This window comes from Leishmania panamensis, assembly GCF_000755165.1.
Source record: "Leishmania panamensis strain MHOM/PA/94/PSC-1 chromosome 21 sequence".
In the NCBI taxonomy this organism is placed as follows: Eukaryota; Euglenozoa; class Kinetoplastea; order Trypanosomatida; family Trypanosomatidae; genus Leishmania; species Leishmania panamensis.
This window is the reverse complement of record NC_025867.1, coordinates 170,193-182,485: the sequence shown is the minus strand read 5'-3', so window position 1 is coordinate 182,485 and position 12,293 is coordinate 170,193. Positions and strand designations below refer to the sequence as shown.

The following is a 12,293-nucleotide window of genomic DNA, read 5'->3' as shown; positions in this document are numbered from 1 at the left end:
GGGACACGTCGATGACGCCTATGCGAACTGCAGGAGGGACACGAAAGCCAGTAATGCTGGCGGTAGTGGCAGTAGCACCGATGCCAAGAGTGGGACCGGTCTGTACGTCTTTTACCGCGTCCGCGGCTTTGGTAGTGACACTGTCGCTGATCCGGTGTTGCCGCGTGGGATGAGGGCGAGTAAGATCTTCCACCCAATGTGCAGCTCGTGGTCAGCGGCGCAGCTGTGGATGGCACCGCTGGCAGGGGAGCTGTGGCACCGGTTTAGTGAGTACGAGTCGCACTACTACAAAGAGGGCCGAAGTTTGGTGGTTGTATTCCGCACTTACGTCACCCCAGAGCAAGTGCGTCGTGGGCAGCACACGCGGTCTTATCGAGCGCAAGCGCCCCTACCGGCGAACGTGCGAGATGCGACCGAGATTGCAGACATAGGTCTACGCGAATTTGTGAAGCTTATGCGGGAGGTGACGAGGGAGGAAAAGGGAGGCGAGTGGAAGTCGGGATCGACGACTTCGCTGCTGTCGCCACATCTTTTCACCAATCCCACGAATGAAGTGCCCGATGCACCGACGGGCATTGCTGCGCCTGCCAATGATGTGTCAGCGATGCCTCCACTTCGTTTTCTTGAGCTCTCCATTATTGGGCTTCGTGTGCGTCCCCTGCCACCGACAGAAGGGGGCAATGGCGGCACTGCAGGGGGTACTGACGGAGGGACGTCGGCATCAACGCAGTGTTCCCTGGCGGATATGTTTGCGGCGCTCTCGGCCAACGCGACGGCGTCTGCAGGGTCAAAGGGCACGCGCACAGCAGTTGTTGGCGGAGGTGTATTGCGAAAGCGACATCGTAGCGGCTCACGCGATGCAGATGTTACGCGTGGGCTGCGGCAGGAGGTCGTCGTGGAGATTGACGATGGTAACGAGGATGAAAGCGTCAGCGATGACTGCGTCGACGTCGATGTCAATTTCGGCGAGGCTGCAGAGGGCGTCAAGAGCGACGCTTCCTTTCAGCGAGGCCAACTCGCGCGCCCGGCTGGGGCTTCATCCCCACCGCTAAAGCGTACGCTCAAAGACCCTTTTCACAGAACTACAATGACTACCGACGTCTCTGCTGCAGAGAGGGCGCATGTGCCGACGAGCGCAGCCAGGCAGGTGACTACGGTGTGCGTTGAGGAGGACGATGTGACGGTCTGTGTGACCCAACAGGGCTGCGTTAGCATCACTGAGGTGAGTTCCGAAGATGAGACGAGATCCTGATTACTTTTATCAGCAACGAGTTGCACCACGTGTCAGCAAGTTGTAGACGCCGGAAGCAAGGTGTGGACCCTGGTCTAGGGGTGGGTATGAGTAGCAGCGAGGTGAGTGGGTTAAGCAGTCTACCTTTCTATTCCCAACCACCTCTGCATGTCTGCTGCGCGTGATACAGGTGCGAGGCTAACGGAGACGTCCACCCACGCCGCTCTCCCTGCCTAGGAAAACGAGTACGACGCACCACACTGCGGAGGCGAGCGCTTTTCCTTTTCGCCTTCTTAGAGCTTCCTTCACATCACATCACATCACATCACATCACATCACATCACACACACGCACGCACAGGCAAACAGCGCACCGTGTACCGACTGTTTAGTGCTTTTCCATATCACCGTGCGAGAATCGCAGACGCAAGGCTTTGTAGCGCATCCACACCTGTGCCTCTTCTCATGCCTTGGGTGGCGTTTGCAGCCTCCCCTTCAATCCCCCCCACGACCACCGACACCAGGCGCTGGCACGTGCGCATGTGTGTGCGTTCCCCTGCGCTGTGTGGAGACTCTGGGGATTTTTTGACTTCCTCCTGCGTCCCTCTCTTCCTCGTTTTTACTCCTCCCTCCTTCCATGCCCCCCTCGAAGTACGTCTACAGCGACTGGGCCTGCACCCCCCTTCATCATCCGTCTCTGCCTCTTTCTCTCCTGCACGCTCAGAGGCGTAGTAAGGACGCGTAGCATCCACTGCTGCCGCCGCTACCTAAGCAACGCACGCAACAGCGAAAAAATTGAACACCCATTCATGATTAAGCTACTTCGGTAAAGTCCGTCTTGCAGCACTCAGCCCCTTTCCTCGTGCTTCTTCACCCTACTCCGCATTCCTCAGTATTTCTCATCATCAATGAGCGTCTACAGCTGGGAAACGGCGGGCGGCGCACACCGTAGCCGGAATAAGGTCAAGAGGACCGGTACTGTTGTTTTTCACGTGGACGAGTGCGTGGACACCACGTTCGACCGCCTTCAGAGGGAGGTGATCGTGGAAAAGCTGCACTTCTCCGAAAAGAAGACTGAGGAGGCGCTGGCCGACCCCCATCACCATGCCAACTCGGTCAAGACGGCGCTTATGACGGCCTCGACAGCCAAGGTGCTCAGGCAGAAGATGAAATTTGACGGGCTGCTGCCGTGCCAGGCGCAATGCTACCGCGGCATTTTTAATGGTCGTGACGTCATTCTGCACAGTCGCACCGGCAGCGGCAAGACCCTTGCCTACGCCCTACCGCTGATTGAACGCCACCTGCTCCTGGAGCAGCACCAGCAACACGCAGACACCAGCGTTGCTGCAGGCCCCTTCTTGGTGGTGTTTGTCTTCAGTAATGACCTCGCTATGCAGACGAAGAGCGTGCTGGAGAAGATCTACGGTAGGCAAACCAGCCTGCGCATTGCCGTGGCCGATTTCGACGACTTGCATCCCAGTCCTGACGGCAAAGTCGTCGACATCCTTGTTGGGACGGTGCACAGCATTGACGAGGCAATCCGCGGCCACCGTGTTGCCGCCGCCGCGACTGCTGTCGAGGAGGCTGAGGTGCAGCAGGAAGCCCGTCTGTCTGGTAGGAAGCGTCCACGCAGCGCGAGGCAGCCGCAGCAGGTTACAGCTGTGGCAGCGGGGGAGGATGAGGACGACGATGATGGTGACGCGGCGGCGTCTGTGTCTGATGAAGACGAGACCGAGGCGATCACCGGCCACGGGGCCCGGCGTGAGGCAGGCATCCTCTCCCCCGCTCGTGTGCGTGCGATTGTTGTGGATGAGGTGGACACCACCCTCGGCCCGCGCTTCTCTGCGGTGGGTCGGCGCATGAAGAATCTGCTGAAGTTTATCCGCAGGGAAAACGGCTCGTTGGCGGACGGGCTGCTGAGCGACTTCCGCGCGCACCACTACGTCCTCTGCGGGGCGACCATCCCTAACTGGGTTCTGAAGGCCGGATTCCTCGGCGTAAAGAAGTACTACTACCAACTCATTACTGTTGGGTCTGCGAAGTTGCCGCCACAGCTGGAGTGCTTCCACGAGACGTGCAGCGTGGCAGACCGCGTTCGGACAGCGGCGCGTCTGTTGAAGGAGAATGTTACCTTCAATGGCCGCGTTGTTGTCTTCGGCACGCTGAAGCAACTGACGTCTCTGGAGGCCAGCCTGCACACGGCGACGTCGGTGAAGGCCTGCGCTACGGAGGCGAAGAAGGCGCCGCTGCCCAGCATGAAGAAACACGACAAGAAGGGTGACAGGAAGAGCACCTCGACCGTTGCCGCAGCTGTATCTTCATCACAGCTCTCATCGTCATCATCGCTCGTTGTGCGCGCTCTCACGGCGCAGAAGGATGTGCCGGATCGTGTAGCTGCCATCGAAGACTTCAACTGCGGTGTCGCGCAGGTGTTGCTGTGTACCGATGTCGCGGCGCGTGGACTCGATTTTACAGAGGTGGATACCGTTCTCATGCTGAACCTGCCACGGGACGCGCTTGCCTCAGACACGTTCGTGCACCGCGCTGGACGTACAGCCCGTGTCGGTCGTCCTGGTCGCTGCATCCTGCTGCACGACACGTCGGAGGCGGCCGTAATGGACGCCATCGCCAAGTCCACGCACGTCGTATTCAAGGCACTGGGTCCTGCCTTGATTGCCACTGCTGGTGTCTCTGCCGATGCACAGAAGGGCGGGAATGACAAGGCGTCTAACGCGGCTAACGCTGGCGCCTCTGGTGTGGCGCTGGTTTCCATGAAGCTCGTGGTACGCAACTCATTCCGCTACACGAAACCCAATGTGAAAGTTCCGCCTGCGATGCACGTCCTCAACGCCAACGTGGATGAGCCGCTGAAGGCGCTCTTGAAGGACATTCACGAAGAGGGTGGGAGCAACGGCGAGGTAGTGGTGTTCCGCGTGCCGGTGAGCCACGTTCACGAGGTGAAGCAGCGGCTATGGAAGTACACGCTGCAGGAGGCGTAAACACTCCTGCTCCTGCCCAACGAGGGAGATAGGAGCGACAGGGAATGCGCAGATTGCAGAGGGAGGGGCGCGGTCTTGCGATCCTGCGTGCGTACTTCCACATACCCCTACGACTTCATCTCTGCCTTTCTGCGTCTGCGGTGCGATGCGCAAGCGCCACTGGGACATCGATAACAAGGACGGGGGGATCGGCGTTAAATGACGAAGACAACCCCGCACCACCACCACCACCACCCGCCCACCCACCGACCGTTAAGAGAGTGCTGGATGGGGCGCATCCCACCCACTCCCCTCTCACCGCAACAACAATAGCGATGCAGGCGTTAATCAATTTTCAAGTTAACACGCCAACGTTAACTCGATCTACACACAAATTTGTCTGTTTTCGCTTTCTCGTCAATAAGGTGACCACAACCGCAACAGTAACACTGAGTGCGACGCCGGCGAGCGAGATTCTCTCTCTCGAGGAGGTGGTGCTTGTGGTGGGGAATGGAGGAAGGAGACACAGGCACTGGGCACCTAGAGACGTGTCATCACATGCACCTCAACGGTGTGCATGTGCTGCATCGCTGCTCCCTTCCCTGTCTTGTGCGCTACCTGCTAATCCCCGCACGCGGGGGGGGGGGGGAGGGTTGTCGATCGCACAAGCGCCTCCTCCGCCCCCGCTTCGCTCTACTGACGACCTCCTCTCCTCAGTTCTTTGTTTTCTTGCCTGCCGGTGCGCTTCTGGCATAGCTGTATGCACTCTCCGACCCACCGTCCCCTTCCTCCTCCTCCCCCTCGCAGATTGGCGTCTCTCTCTCTCTCTTTCTCAAGGTACACAGAGAGAGAGAGACTGCCGACGATCACGAACAAGACCCGGAGCTACACACACATACACACACACAGAGCTCACAGGCGCTTCATCGATTGCGCAATGCTTCTGCGTAGAGCTTCCTCGACGGCGTCCACATATGCCGTGGTGGGGTACGTCTGTGGTTTCCCATGCAGCGCTCGCCGAAATATGACCGCAGCAGCCGTAGCACTACCGCTTACATCGCATCAGAGCCCCCGTGCACCGGCACCGTCCCCCCGCCACAGCACCTCAGCAGGAATCGTCACTAACCTCAGCACTCAGTGTCGGCACGCCGCCACCTCCACAACAGCCAGGCCCTCGGCAAGTGGTGACGGTCTGAATGACATGTTGCTGCGTGTCACTGGGCACACGCAGGAGATGCTGCGGCTGCTGCACCTGGCGGCTGGACACGCGGCAGTCCCTGTGGAAAAGATGGAGGACACCTTCGAGAGGCACTTTGGCTTTGTGGAGACGAGGGGAACGAGTACAGGGAGCGAGCGAGTAGCATCGACGACTGCTGCTGCGTGGCGGACGGCCGTGTGGCGAACACTGCAGCTCCATTGCTACTTTACCCAGATCGTTGTCGAAAGCAGGAGCGGAGGCAATGCGAAGAATTATGTGTTAAGTGTCGTGCCGCTTGACTGGGCGGCTGCCCTCCGCCGCGTTGCAGCCGGGATTCCGTACGAGGGCTGGACGGAGAAGGAGCTTATTGCACGTCTGCGAAGCAGCTGGCCGATCTTAGAGAAGTACGCCCCTATGTGGTCGACAGGGTACAGTGATGTCAACTCCTTCGCACAGCTGGTGTACAGGCACTTTAGCTCTATCGTGACAGTGACACGGTCTGCCGTGACGGATGAGGTGCTCTACCATCGTACTGGACACAACAGTGTTTCGGTGACCTGGCAGGCGTCGCCGGATGCATCCGCCAAACCACAAGCCCTGGCTGGTGCTCCGGAGGCCAGCGAGGCGTGCGCTGCTGTTCAGCACGCCTTGCACACACTTGGGCGCGGTCACCAACTGCCAGTGTGGACGGATGTCGACCAGGTGGCTCCACTCTTGTCAGTTCAATCGGGTCTGGCTGATGGACGGCCGTCCACGTGGCAGGAGGCGTTTGCCAAGGATGCAGAGCTGCGCGGGGCCTTCCACCTCGAGGGTTACGTGCGCGTACGGGCCATCGAAAACCACCAGCGCTTTATGGCCATCGTAGACTGCACCTCCGTCTCAACAGCTGAGGTGAAAGCGTTACTCAGGCAGCATCCCGTACGGGGCGGTGGTGTCAGCGTGAAACTCTTGCTGCGTGATGACATGGCACCAGAGTCGCATGAGGCGTACGTACGGACCTGCACCGATGCTGCGGGGTCCTCCACCCTCGTCGAAGGCGTGCTGGTGGATGCGTTGTTGGAGCCGAAGCATCTTCTTGCTGCACTCCTCGAGACGGCGGCAACGGATATGGAGCGCAACGTAGGGGGTGCGGCGGTGGTGCAACCGGTGGAGAGCACCACAGTGGCGGCGAATACCGATTCCGAAGCGTCAGAGGAAGGGAGTGCGTCGTTACCATTTTCTCCGTCAACAGCTATGCGAGTTATGGTGCTCTGTGGCGCGGCATCTCGCGAGGCGTTTGCGGGAGTGGTGGAGGAGGCACGCTCGTCGAAAGTGGCGATAACCTTACTCACACCCGAGGCACTACAGCAGGCGTAGCGTGTCACAGTCACCAAAGGTGATACGCTAGACACGCTTGCGTGAGTGCTTATTTTTGTGCGTGCCGTGCGAATAGGGGGGGGGGAGTGGAGTGCTTCAACGCCAGGTGGAGGGGTAACGGGCGTGTGTGTGTGTGTGTGGATCTGCGCAGGGACTTAGGTTTGAGTTAGAGAGAGGCATTTGGCTAGAGGAGTGCAGGGCAGCGCAGCAGCCATCGGGGACTGAAGTGTTCCGGCGGAAGACGTCGATGATGGGTGGCGGTGCCTCGCTAAAATACTCTCTTTTTGTTTCCCGCTAGGTTTCCCATTTTGTCTTTACTCGATGCACCGCGTGCGCGCGTCTTGGTGTCTTTCTCGCGCACGGACTTGAACACGCAGAGCTGACGTGGCGTTGCGTGAGAGAAGGCCCCGCGGTGCCGTAGGCGTCCGTGCGCGCGTTGTGTGATGATGAGTGTGCGGTGCTGTTGTTGTTAACGCAGAGTGGCCACCCTAAAGCGAAGGAAAAACAAGGAAAGAGGCTCTAGCTAAGCCTTGACGCGGCTTTTGATGAGGATACGCAGCTCATCACGGGAGGCGCACGCAGTAGCAGTAAAGAGGGTTGAGGCTTTGTACAGTGTACGGTTATATCGACGACACCGACTGTTAAACAGCGGATAAAAGGGGGCGCCGACACAGCTATCATCGGCGTCGCAGCGAGAAGCTTCCAAACCGGAGCTGTGGTTGCATCGTGTGGTCAGGTCACAACTGGCAACCACCCTTCTCCCTTCCCTCTCTCCCCCGGGTGATTGCACTTCCAACCGAGGTGTCTCTGCTGCTGTCGAGCAGGCCCACACATGGAGAGAGAAAGAGATGAAGAGCTAAGAAGTGCATGTGTTTCTGCACTGACTTCTCTTTCTCTCATGCTTCTCCTGCTCGTCTTTGGCACCGATCCCTCCTCTCTCCGCACTGCACTCACGCGCGTCTCCACGCGCTATCTCGCTCTTACTTCCTCTCTCTCTTTTGCTCGTACACGTAAATACTGATGCACCTGCCCACACCGACACTGTTTGATCTCGCGCTCCACATAATGAGTAACGGCAACCCATCTCACAGGATACGCATATCTCACCGTGTGTGGCTGGGTGTGCGGGTGTGCGCAGCGAGCCGCTGAGCTGATAGTGGAAGGGGAAGCAGTATAGAGAGAGGAGTAGTAAGGTTAGGAGGAGCAGAGCTCTGCCCTCTTCTTTTGCCTAGTTAACAGAATCACTCAGTACCACAGCGACGCACCCGTGGTGGGGGTCCACTTCTCTTAGCGCATGACGTCGCGTGTGCCCTTTAGTGAGACATCGCTGGCGACGCACGCCATGCCGAATGATGGTGCGGGCACGTGCATGTGTACGGTTGTGGTACCAATGCAGTCGAGCATGCCCAGAGCAGCTGCAGCTGCAGTAGCTACTGCGCCACCATCCAATTCCGCGACTGACGGCGGCGCTTACCAAGCAGGTTTTCCGTGCTGTCCGCTGCCACTCCCAACGCTTGGCAGCGGTGTGAGCAGTGGCGCAGCGCCAGCACTAGCGTCTGCCCCACTAATCAGTGGGAGCCATGATCGCCACTGGCAGTCACCGCTCTTCATTGCCTCTCCACAATCAGCTCCGCCGCCTTCGGCGTGGGAGAGTGAGGAGACCGGTGTTGTAGCTCCAGCAGAGATTGACCATGGCACCGCTACCGGCAGCGGCGCTGAGGAAGATGAGGTTGCTAGGCAAGATGAGGCGCCAGTCGAGCGATGTGGGGTGAGCCGCGACGCCCAGCGCCTGTATGTGCACCCTCTCGCTGCGGCTGCCGCTTCCGGAGTGTCACTCGCCTTCCCACCACCTGCGGATCCTATCACAGCTGCCCTTGCCCGTCAGAATCAGCAGCAGCACCGCGGCGAATCGCGCTCCCCGCTTTCCTCACGCACGCTGCAGGCACTGTACGCAGCGTGCGCAGAGGGGCGACGCTCCAGCTTCCTCGCGCAGCTCACCGCTGACGACGTGCTGGCACCGCCGCCCCTAGCGCTGACCTGGTACCCATCTGTGCCCTCCGGCGTAACGAAGTTTGCTGATCGCAAGCGCACAGTAGATGGCGTGACGGTCGCCACGATGCACCAGCACGAGAAGAGCATGTTGGACGAGGAGGAGCACGATGCTGCTGAGATGACATCCACTGGCGTTTCACCCCCATCGCGTCGCCCGCGGACGGAGGAGTTCACTGTGCCTGTCGCGGAGCTGCCGTCCATCTCGCCGTGTTCATCGGTGGCTGCATCTCTGTGTGTATGTACACCGCCACTCGGCGCAGACTCGGTGGGGTGCCGGACGAAACGAGGCGACAGCGCCACTCCCAGTGTGCACGCGAACGCATACCGAAAGCGTGATCGTGATGAGCGAGTGTACGAGTACCTCTCGCACGGGCGGCGGCTGCGTTGACACACGGCGACATGTCTTTGAGGGAGGTGGCAGGGCAGGGCAGAAAGCCGTGTACGTCCAGCCCACTGCGACTCGTGCAGTTAAGGGTGTCTCGCTTCCCTCACGCCCATTGCAACTGTGTGTCAGTGCTTCAAGGCGCAGTAGCCTTCCCTCTTAGCGCGCTCTTCGTTGCCCTCCCTCCTTCACCTCCTTTTCGTCTTCCTCATCCTACCTCGTGCCTTTGCCCACTGGAGGGCGCAGCGGCTAAAGCGCCTGCTACTCTTCGTTGCTACCGCATTATCACCCCCTTCTCCATCCACACTTCTGCCGGGCGTGCAGCTGGAGAGCGACACGCACATCAGCCCCAAATACCCTCAGGCAAAAGTGAAGAGCGCAGGCGGTGGCAGTTGTGTGGCCGAAGTCGCGGATCGTTTTCGCTCTTCTTCTTTTCCGTCTGGTGGCTCGACGCTTCCGTGTGAGCGGTGGTGCGAGAAAAAGCGGGAGAAGGCAGCGGAGGTGCACTGTGCGTGTGTGTGTGTGTGTGAGGGGTGGGGGAGGGAGGGAAGGATACGTTGCTGAGGGGCCGAGGCACACTGTTCTCCTGGCGCCTCTCCTTGCAAGCTTGCCACACACCCTACCGCTCTCTTTACTTCTAGCACCTTTCCCCCCTTTCTCCTCCCTACTTCTCTTGCCCCGGTCGATTTCCTATTGTTCTGTAACTCTGTGTACCCGTGCATCCGCGCACCAATGCGCAGGGGCGCAGACAGACACGCAAACACACGCGTTCAGGCTCTATGAGCCAGAGGCGAAATCCATCTCCCTGTCTTGCGCTCTCCCAGAAAGTTTCCGTGTCTTGCCTTGTGGCGCGCACATGCGTGGGAAATACCGAGGGAGAGGGAGACGAGAGAAGGGAGTGGGGTAAAGCGACACCACCACCACCACTGCCTCCTCTCATTTGCGTTTCGTATGCCTATGCTCTCTACCACCTCTCTCTTGATACATCGTTCCCCCTCCCCTTGGTCCCTCGCTCCCTCCCTCCCCCCCTCTCTCTCTCTGTGCACACGACTTCTACTGACACTGCCACCGCCACTGCCGTGTTTCTGTGCGTGTTGCTGCCATTCGAAAACACACCCCTGTCCTAATCATTCAGCCTCTCCCCTCACCTCATCTCCCCTCTCCGTATTACATCCTCTGCACAGCAGCGACTGCCACCACTGCCATCGTTATCAGCTATGGACGTGTTTCAGGCTACCCTTGATGAGCTGCAGCGGGAGTCCAAGGAGAAGATCACGCAAGCGCAGGACACCGCGAGTGCGGCTGTGCTGCAAGCGCGTGTCGTGCCGCATCGCATCGCCGTCGCCATGGCTCAGCGCTTTACGACTGATCGGGTCGAGTCGTGCTTTCCGATACTGTGCTTGCTGGACGCTACACTCGTCCGTACCGCCTCCGCCTCGCCCTCGACATCGAGTGAGGCTGATCAGGCACTGGCAGCCGTTCTCACCGAGTTTTGGACGTTAGCTCCCGCCGCCTTCGCGTCTATCCACGGAGCGGGCCAGCCGGCGTGGCGTGAGAAGTGCCAGAGATTTGTGCGCCGATGGAAACAACGCCGGCTGGTACCCGAGCCGCTGATAACGGAGCTGCTGATGGCGATGGAGAGCGGCAGTGTGAAGACGGAGGCGGCTGAGGTTCCGAGAGCGACAAGAGTCTCAAGCGACGCTGCAGCTGCTGCAGTGGCGTCCTCGTCTTCGGCAGTCTCAGCGGCAGTCACGACAAGCGGACAGCCGTCGCTGTCCACCACTATCACCGCAACCGGCGCTACCACTACGACAGCGGTGCCCCCTTCCGCATCGTATCCTGTGTCGACTATGTCTTTTACAGTTGCTCAGGCGCGGGCGTTTCGATCCACTCTGCAGGCGTGTCTGTCCGCTTTGGAGAGCCTGCCGCCCGCTCGAGCCGCCTTGTACTTTGAGCTCGTGCGCTCGCAGCACTTCCGCGCACCATCCCACACCTCCTTTGCGTTTTTTGAGGACTTGCTAAAAGAGCTGCGGCGCGAGGTGACGATGGTGTCATCGTCTTCGTCCACCAACCAAGCTGCCGGCGCAGGAACCAAGAGCGACGTCGACCCGGCGTCGAGCGGTCATGCCAGAGAGGCCTTGGGGAAGCTGCTAGATCAACTACACAACTCCGGTGGCGAGAGGGCTACCGGCCTCAGCGCAGGAGGCCGCGCCACTGCTGCGGGAGTTGCTGGTGTGGGTGCCCACCACAGCGCCACCACCGCGGTTGTCCGCTACGTGAATTCCATTTTCTCAGATATCTACGCGAAGCAGCCGCTTGGTCAACGCGGCACTGGCTTCGGCACTCTCCAGCGCAAGGCGGGCCACGGTGGTCCTTCAGGCAGCAGTACCAGCAGTGCCTTCTACACGTCCTACTACCCCAAAGCGGAGGCGAACGCGCAGCGGCCGTTTCGCATTCCACCAGCTCGACAGATGCAGGGCGGTGCGGTGCGGCTGCACTTCCCTCGCCGCCAAGAGTGGGTCAGTGTGCAGGACATGGCCGACATCTCGCAGTACGCTAGCCGCGGCATCACGGACAGAGGCCTCAAGAGGGCACGCGAAGACGTCTAGCGTGTGGGTAGAGGTGCGAGCCTGTTGGCCAGGTCATGGAGACAGTCTGTATACGCCAGGTGTGTGCGTGTGTGTTCGTGTCTAGGGGTGTTAGCCCTCAAATTGCACGAGAAGTGTGTGTGTAAGTCGATCGAAGCTGACGAAGGCAGCGCAGACGCGGGCACGTCTTCCTCTTTCTCCCTACCCTCCCCCCCTCTCTCTCGGTGCGCTTCTCACCCAGCCCTCCCCCACTGTCTGCGTGGGAGCGACTCGCAGCCCACCCAACTATCCCACCCTAAGCCCTAGGTGACGCAACGGATTCCCCTGCATGTGTGTGCTGCATGGATAAGAAAGCCCTCGAATGTGCTTCGCTTCTTTGACAAGAGAGATCGCATGTGGGGGGGGGGGTGCGCGGACGTGTTCGGCCTCCTCCTCCCCCCCCCCCCCCCCCCCCCCCCCCCCCCCCCCCCCCCCCTCTCTCTCTCTCTCTCTCTCTCTCTCTCGTCTCT

At 59.8% G+C, this 12,293-nt stretch overlaps 5 protein-coding genes across 5 annotated transcripts in view; all 5 read left to right on the top strand.

Annotated features, from left to right (window-relative positions):
* LPMP_210650 (DNA polymerase eta, putative) overlaps positions 1-1,252 on the top strand; it is a gene marked incomplete at both ends in the record, with an annotated part of 2,376 nt that extends 1,124 nt beyond the window's left edge. Inside the window, one exon of the mRNA XM_010700550.1 lies at positions 1-1,252. Coding sequence (XP_010698852.1) covers positions 1-1,252 — 1,252 coding nt within the window.
* Positions 1,253-2,138: 886 nt separating this feature from the next.
* LPMP_210640 (RNA helicase, putative) lies at positions 2,139-4,229 on the top strand (the record flags this gene model as incomplete). Its single annotated transcript, XM_010700549.1, has 1 exon — positions 2,139-4,229. The coding sequence occupies one exon, from the start codon at positions 2,139-2,141 to the stop codon at positions 4,227-4,229; it is 2,091 nt and encodes a 696-aa protein (XP_010698851.1).
* A 1,180-nt stretch (positions 4,230-5,409) lies between these two features.
* Positions 5,410-6,762, top strand: LPMP_210630 (hypothetical protein; the record flags this gene model as incomplete). The annotated part of the gene is made up of 1 exon (XM_010700548.1): positions 5,410-6,762. One exon carries the CDS (start codon positions 5,410-5,412, stop codon positions 6,760-6,762), a length of 1,353 nt encoding a protein of 450 aa, XP_010698850.1.
* A 1,294-nt stretch (positions 6,763-8,056) lies between these two features.
* Positions 8,057-9,202, top strand: LPMP_210620 (hypothetical protein; the record flags this gene model as incomplete). Its single annotated transcript, XM_010700547.1, has 1 exon — positions 8,057-9,202. The coding sequence occupies one exon, from the start codon at positions 8,057-8,059 to the stop codon at positions 9,200-9,202; it is 1,146 nt and encodes a 381-aa protein (XP_010698849.1).
* Positions 9,203-10,413: 1,211 nt separating this feature from the next.
* On the top strand, positions 10,414-11,805 carry LPMP_210610 (hypothetical protein; the record flags this gene model as incomplete). Its single annotated transcript, XM_010700546.1, has 1 exon — positions 10,414-11,805. The coding sequence occupies one exon, from the start codon at positions 10,414-10,416 to the stop codon at positions 11,803-11,805; it is 1,392 nt and encodes a 463-aa protein (XP_010698848.1).
* Between the last annotated feature and the right edge of the window lie 488 nt (positions 11,806-12,293).